We start from the raw sequence: 7871 nt of genomic DNA, 5'->3' as shown, positions 1-7871 counted from the left end.
GTTTGCCACAATTTGGAAGGATGTTTCTAAATCCAAGAAAGAGAAAGAAAAGATGACTAGATTTGGATTGCCAATAATGTTTGGTTTTTTAAATTGTACCACTGCTGTCACACAACTCAAAGGTTTTTCTTCACCTTACACAGTTTTAATTTGGAGATAGGATGAGATATATATTTGGGAGAAACATCTGATTCAGTCTAGAAAAGTAAGTGAATACCTAAAGGAACTTAAAAGTGTTGCCTCAAGTTCACTCCTAGTCAGGTAAATATAGCAATAGTATTTAGACTACCACTTCATAGTGCTTTTACAGTCCTCTCTAAGCAATCAGAATCAGCATATTGCTCCCAACAGTCCGGGTCCTTATTTTACCCTCCTTGGAAAGATGGAAGGCTGAGTCAACCTTGAGCCAGTGGTGAGATTTGAACTGCTGAAGTACAGCTAGCAGTTAGCTGAAATAGCCTGCAGTGCTGCACTCTAACCACTGTACCACCCCAGCAATATGGTGCCTTGGGGCTTTATTAGAGTTTAACAGAGTAAAAATTTATAGAAATGACAGCTCAGCCAGTCTTAAATTGCCATTTGAGTAATAAAAATAATCCAGAAGTAATCAGAGGAGTAAATAACATCATCGCTCCCTGAATATTTTAATTAGAAATAAGAAGCCCCATTGCCTTCAAAGGTCCCTTTGATCTAAAATTATACTGTATTCCAAATGGTCTCTACATTACAAAAGGCATCAGTAAGGAGAGGCAAAAAATAAAATTGTTTTTCATATCATAAATGACAATAAACCTACAGTATATGTATAGTGATGATTTGTTATGACAGAGTAGAAATCTTTTAATAGACCTTTATGTTGGTTTGTTCCCATCAACATATCAACACTGAAAGGAATTGTTCATGCATTGTACAGAGAATATAATATAAATGGAGTTATATTGCTGAGGGAGGGAGAACAAAAGGAAAGAATATCTATTTGTGAGCCGCCCTGAGTCTACGGAGAGGGGCGGCATACAAATCTAATAAATAATAATAATAATAATATTTCTTATCTTTTGATTTGCTATGATTTTTCTTATGGCTTATGCCATGTCCCACCTATCCCCTTCTTGTCCTAAATGGTCTTATTGTATATGAATGTCCACAGCCTAAACAACTTTGCATTGTCCCTCTCTATTAACAGATTGCTCAAGTCTCAGTTGAATTAATTCAAACATGCTAAGAGATTTGTAAACCTGTAATGCTAAGCCTAAGGAAGGGCGCGGGGGGGTATGTGGTATTAATTTCCATTGTTAACAGCAACATTAAGCCTGTTGGGGGAAAGTGCATTATAATGATTAAATCTCCTTTCAATGCAGGTGACAGACAGCTATCCGGATCCTGAAGAATACTTGCTTAATTACCTGAGAAAGGAACGTATCCTTTTTCTGTACGGCGTTGCATAATAAATTGTGTTGATTATGCAAAATGCATGATAATTTTCCTGTAACTGAAATAAACCTCAGTTTCCTGAGAAAAGAGAGCCTTTTGGTTCGTATTTATTCTGACAAGCAAAGTCAAATCTGATTTGCTTAACAACAGCATAATTCCTTTAACAATTGCAATGATTTGCTTCATAACTATGCCAAAAAAATGTTGTAAAGTCAGGCGTGACTTACTTAAGAACTGCCTTGTTTAACTATTTATTTATTTATGATTTATTAATTAGATTTGTATGCTGCCCCTCTCCGTGGACTCATCATCATTCTAGTCCCAATTGTGGTTCTAAGTTGAGGACTACCTGTATTTAGTTTCTTCCCACTTGCTCCCGGTGGAAATTGAAAGTAATGGGGAAATTGTCCTGGCAAAATATACACTCTTAGATGGGAATCAGTGTTTCTTTCCTTAACAATATGTCTGTATCAGTCCACCTGACCGGAACTAAATATGGCTGTGGAGTTGGAGGCTGTGGGGCATGTACTGTCATGATATCAACCTATAATCCTGAAACCCGAAAAATACAGTATCCTTCAGAAAGGGGGAGGCCGGATTCTGCATAAAGATTATGCAAAGTTAAAGAAACTCTCTGATGTTGTTTTCACTCCAAAGAATTGTGGAAATACCGATAGAAAAAGAATAATTCTGTCAGACAAGAATAACCAAAACAGAGTAGTAAAGCAGTTGGAATCTCAGTGGGCTCACACGGGTTTAATGATGCCAAGTTTCAGTTAAAACAATAAACACCTGATCAAGTTACAGTGCTTCAGAAGAAGATATTCACTGCCCCTCCCCCTTTTTCCTTATTATATATGGTGGTGGGATGCAGTACTTCTCTTGGCTACAATTCTTTTGAATCATTACCAAAGTTAGAACAGTTTATAACTGGAGGGTTGTGATTATGGAATACATCCTTTAACTCAATCCTATTTGGTACTCTGCTATTCTAATGTTTCCTGATGCCTGTCCAGTCCAAGTCTAGTTTCAAAGTAAAAAGGTGTAAAAAAGAAGAAGCAAGGGTCTTGCAGGGCATCACCAAGCACACAGGTTCCCTTCTCATAGCTTTTTATTACAATTTAAATTGCAGGAGTTATTTTTGAATCCTATTATATCTCTAATGAAAATCAATATATGGGCGTTTAATATATTTCTCAAAAAAATAAAGGAAACACTCAAATAACACATCCTTGATTTGAATGAATGAAATATTCTCATTGACTATTCCATTTGCACAACAGCATGTGAAATTGACTGTCAATCAGCGCTGTTTCCTAAGTGGACAGTTTGATTTCACAGAAGTTTATGAAAACAGTAAAAAACAGTTATTCTGTTTTTTAAGTGTTCCCTTTATTTTTTTGAGCAGTGTATAAATTTGCATAACCTTTGTCTCAAAGCATAGAAAATATTATTCCAAGGTAGTGGCCCAATAGTAGGGTTTCTCTGGAGGGCTATGAAATCTGAGGTCCCAGACAGCATGTCAGATTACATGGCGTGGAGATCATCTGCAGCTATTGTAATGGTTATGCATGTGGATACTCTCCTTTACAACCCGAAGTCATTATCCAGCCAATTCTTGTCTACTTCCATTGTGCTCCATCCATGGTGCTGCAATAACTACTGTAGAAGGAGTGGGAACCACAAAGACCAAACTTAATCCTATACAGGTAAGAATAATAGATAAGTGGTTAAACCAAATAAGGTGTGATGACCTACAGTGTTTCTTTCAAAACTGAGTTAAGAATTTGAAGCAATAGTTTTTCTCAAGCCTAGTTCATATCATATGAGTTGAAGAATAACTCCTAACAGTTTTTTGTTCCCAACTTCCTTAGCTCCCATCCCACAAAGTATTTCTTTTGCTTTGTTCTCCTTATCTGGCTGTTGTGGTTGCATCACAGATCCCTTCCTTTCCATTGATATACGTGCCAAGGTATCTGCTGCTCTAGCTGTGATCCACATTTACCAGAGAAGAGAAGCCCTTCTCTAACCCCGTAGAACCCCATGCAATGTAGGATCAGGTTTATGACAGATACATTAAAAAGTTATACCTGAATTTTTTATGTAGCATTTTGAAATGATAATGCACTTGTCTGATCTTTGTTTCCATTGGGTCCTTTAGGGTGAGATCCCCATGTTCAGAAACATTTTCATTTATTTTGACAGTAAAAATATGGCAAATTGTCATGTTGGACATTGGCCATGCATTAAAACTGTGGACATGTAGGAGCTTTGTAATACAGAGATAAAACAATTAGGGAGGTTACTTCTTAAATCTTGCACTACAGGCTATAATTTAAGATGGTGAAAAACAAGTGTAGCATAGAGTTTTTACTGCGTGTGGTGAAAATTTGTACGGGCATCAACCCTTGTGATGGAGCTTTTAATAAAGATTCATGCAGTAGAGGAGAAAGAGAGTTGTGATAATTTCTGTAGCCTTAGTCATATGATGCACATAAAACAACATTTTCTCTTTTTAAAAAGTAAAAGTTGATCCTTAATTCCTTTTTGTAATCATCAGCAGAAAAATCTGTTTAAAAATCCTGTAAATATAACATAGAGTTTGAATAATAAAGCCATAAAAATAACATTCCATTAATAAATTATTGCAGCAACAGTTAATTCATGTCCAGGCTATGAAAAAATAGTAATAAATAGATGTACGAGATAATGTTTTCATGTGGATCATACATTTAGATATTTTGATTTCAGGAAAGGCTGGCAAAGTGCTTTGGCTCTCAGTGTGGCTTCTGTACTCCTGGGATGGTGATGTCTATGTATTCTCTCCTGAGAAATCATCCTGAACCCAGTATGGAGCAGATTGTTGCATCTTTGGATGGTAGGCTGCCTTTCTCCCAAAAAATATTTTTCTTTCCATGCTTGTTAGTAATTTAGACATTTACCAAAAGAAGTGGCTATTTTTAAGATATTTCTCAACTTATAACAGTTTGTTTAGTTCAAAGCACTGAAACCAGTGACTTATTCCAGTTTTTCACATTTATGATTGTTATTGTATCCCTATAGTCATGTGATCCAAATTCATAGACTTGGCAATTTACTCATATTTATGACATTTGCAGTGTCCGGGGGTCACCTAAACATCTTTTGCAACCTTCTGACAAGGAAAATCAATGGGGAAGCCAGATTCACAACCATGTTACTAATTTAATTGTGGCAAGAAAGTTTGTAACATGCGGCAAAATTTATTAAACAACTGCGTTGTCTAGCAGGAGAAATCTTGGGCTCGATTGTGGTCATAAGTTGAGGACTACCTGTATATATCTATGTATTTGCCTTCTGAACAGTTCTTTCTCGGTTCTGCTACCAGATATCTCCAATATTTGTCTTCTCTAATCTCCGCTTGTATTAAAATATATAAAATATAAAGTGGGAATAACCAATGACTGAACTTTCTATCCAGGTCTTGGCTTCAGTTGGCCTTAGGTATTTTGAAATATTTTTGAAGTACAAATGGCACAAAAATATACACAAATTAATGTATAATTTAATTTAATAAATTAAAATATATAAAGTAATCACATTTTGATAAAGTTATGGTTAAGACTACCTTCTTTATGTATCCTTTAACATTCTGGTTATTTTACGGAAACAATCTTGATCTACAGATTTATTTCGTTGAAGGGAGCAAAGATTTGACCAGAGGGGAAGCACTTCTACCATGGAGATCAACGCCATGCTTCCAGAGAACCATGGTGTTTCCCAGAAAATAAGACTGTGACTTATATTTTTTTGAACCCTGAAATAAGCACTTGGCCTTATTGCCATGCACTCAAAATCCCGATTGGACTTATTATCATAAAATGCCTTATTTTGGGGAAAACAGGGTATTAGGAAGAAAAACTGATGCATCCTTTCTATGCTCTGAATAAAAGTTTATTTGAAGATATTTCTTCCTGCTTTGGTTTGCTCTTATGATGTAGGGTGGGTTTTTTTTGTAAAAACTGTTTCTTTTGTAAATTATGTAGAGTTTATGTTGATTATAATTATTGTTAACCTGCCCAAGTGATGCCCATGCATTAAAAGGAAGATACAAAATGCATATTGATTGCTGAAATAAATGTATTGTGTGTGATCATTTCTTCCAGGTAATTTGTGCCGTTGCACTGGATACAGACCTATACTTGACAGCTTTAGTGTTTTTTCTTTGGTAAGAAAACAATGGATGACCACTGCATTGATTTTGCTGAAAGTGCCCATTAACGGAAGAAAATGCTGCTCTATTGCAAAAATGGATAGAAGAAATGATTACTGTGTTTTGTAAAGACTACAAAGAAATATACAGCAATAAAATAATTTCAAACAATATAAATAGCCACCTCTAGCTTTCTTTCCAGTGTAATCATGGAATGAATTATGAATGAATTACAGTAGATTGCCTACAGTTGACCACTCCTCACTTCTAAGAGGTCTGTAAGGGGTGTCCAATGGTAGGCTCACCACTGTGCCTACCGTCCCTGTCCTTGTGCCCTATTGTCCTCTTTTATCATTACTTTTTACTTATGTTAGATTTATACAAACTACTTGACAAATAAATAAATAAAAATAAAATAACTAAATTCTTTTCTTAGGAATGTTGCCCATTGGCAGGGAGTGGAAAATGTTGCATGGAAAAAGAGGAGAGTAAAGAGAAAGAGAATTATGCAGAAGATCCATCATTAAGAAGAGGAAAGGTATGCGATAGTATTTATGATTTTTGTGCTTTCATGAATGAGCTCATGATACAAGGATTTATTTTGGTTGGTATATATCAATTTTACAGGAATGTCTAGATTACCCTCTACCTTGGAAATGGCTTGTAATATATATGTGGCAAGAACCTCTATATTAATTACAGACTACTTAATTAATAGGGAACATAAAAAGATGTTAGTGATCACACTATATTTTGAATTAGACTCTAAACATGTACAAGATGTCTGTAAACATTATTATTTGGAGTAGAAAATATATCCTTTCCTTTTCAGGTTTTGACATTTACTAACCTTACTAGATTTTATCCTGCTGATAACTGGCATCTGTACTAGTCCACAGCTCTTTGTATTTGCATCCTAATATCTGACATAAATAAGTCACAGAGATTGTGTTATAATATCCAAATGTGTTTTTTTCCATCTATTCTGGTATTTATTGGTCATCTGCATTTGCAGGCCACCTCTCATAGCCTTACCCATGATTGCTATGAAAAATGATTAGAAATTGCCAAATCTTTGATTGATCCTTTCCCTTTTGAATCAGAAGTGTTCAGTGAAGTTTATTTTCACATAAATAGGCATAAGATTACAGTCTTAGAATCAAGAGTTGATATACTTCCATATCCATGCATTGCTATTTCAAAAGTTGCAATAGTAATTTTCTGCCCATATTTAGTAATGTAATTTAATTTTAAATGAAATCTAATAATATAATTCTTAGGGGAATAGGAGACTACCTTGCTTCATTAATCAAGTCAAATCTCACCTGTTGTAAATGATGCATGGTGTATGAGTTTTGTAATTCAGTAGTTTAATGAAATAATTTCCAAAAATTGTCTAAACATTTTGCCCTTCAAAGCTTTTTTGTGCCGAGACAAGTTTTGACAAGGGTGGTAATGATGTTTAAATTAAACTGTCCTGGGGGTGGTGGTTTCATAGCAATAAAAAAAATGTTTACCAGTTCTTTCAGCAATACAGCAGAGGAAAATCTTTGCCTAAAACATGCATAAATATCCAGGTGATAATTGGCTCTGATATTTGATCTGGAACAAGAAAATCGAGTGTGGCTGCAAGATTCCATGCTATAAGCTGTTTGTTTTTTTTAAAGGATTAATGTACTCTGAAGAGAGTAAAGCGAAAACATGTTGTTTTCTAAATTCCTTTAGAAAAGTTGGCAGAGAACATTTTCTACCCATAATTAAACAACTCTAACATTATCAGTACAGGATTGTTTTTGAATTCTAACAATGAGTCCTTGGAGAGGGGTGGCATACCAATCCAATTAAATAAATAAAATAAAATAAATTCTGATCTGAGGAGTACAGAAAGACCTCTCACTGGCCTTGCTTAGATAGCCACCATTCCCAATAAGCTACTTCCATCAGAGCAGGGGTGAAATACTACTCATTCGGATCAATTCATGCACTCTGGTAGCGGTGGGAGCCAGTGGTTTGCTGAACCAGTAGCAACAGCTGGTTGGCCACGCACCCAAACCAGTCTCCCAATCGCTGCCTGCTTGCCCTGCCACGCCCAGTCTCTGCACTGCAGCTTGTCTGCTTGAAGCGCTGCGCCCTTGACCTGACTGCCGGATAAACCTTCCAAGTTGCGGCCTATCTAGCTGCCTCTGCCCTCTCCCACCATCTCAGTCTGCCTTCCCTACACCATTACCTGTGGTCTGCAGCCCCGACA

At 36.0% G+C, this 7871-nt stretch overlaps 1 protein-coding gene across 1 annotated transcript in view; it reads left to right on the top strand.

Annotated features, from left to right (window-relative positions):
• The first annotated feature begins 1363 nt into the window (after positions 1–1363).
• Positions 1364–7871, top strand: part of AOX1 (aldehyde oxidase 1) — a 56515-nt gene continuing 50007 nt past the window's right edge. The window contains exons 1-6 of the mRNA XM_070737629.1: positions 1364–1416; positions 1906–2002; positions 3032–3140; positions 4183–4309; positions 5577–5638; positions 6060–6161. Coding sequence (XP_070593730.1) covers positions 1965–2002; positions 3032–3140; positions 4183–4309; positions 5577–5638; positions 6060–6161 — 438 coding nt within the window. The 5' untranslated portion in view covers positions 1364–1416; positions 1906–1964. The remainder of the gene's footprint in view (positions 1417–1905; positions 2003–3031; positions 3141–4182; positions 4310–5576; positions 5639–6059; positions 6162–7871) is intronic.

The sequence above is a fragment of the Erythrolamprus reginae genome, chromosome 1 (assembly GCF_031021105.1).
Source record: "Erythrolamprus reginae isolate rEryReg1 chromosome 1, rEryReg1.hap1, whole genome shotgun sequence".
Classification (NCBI taxonomy): Eukaryota; Metazoa; Chordata; class Lepidosauria; order Squamata; family Dipsadidae; genus Erythrolamprus; species Erythrolamprus reginae.
Note: the sequence above shows the minus strand (reverse complement) of the source record. Positions and strands in the feature narration are given on the sequence as shown.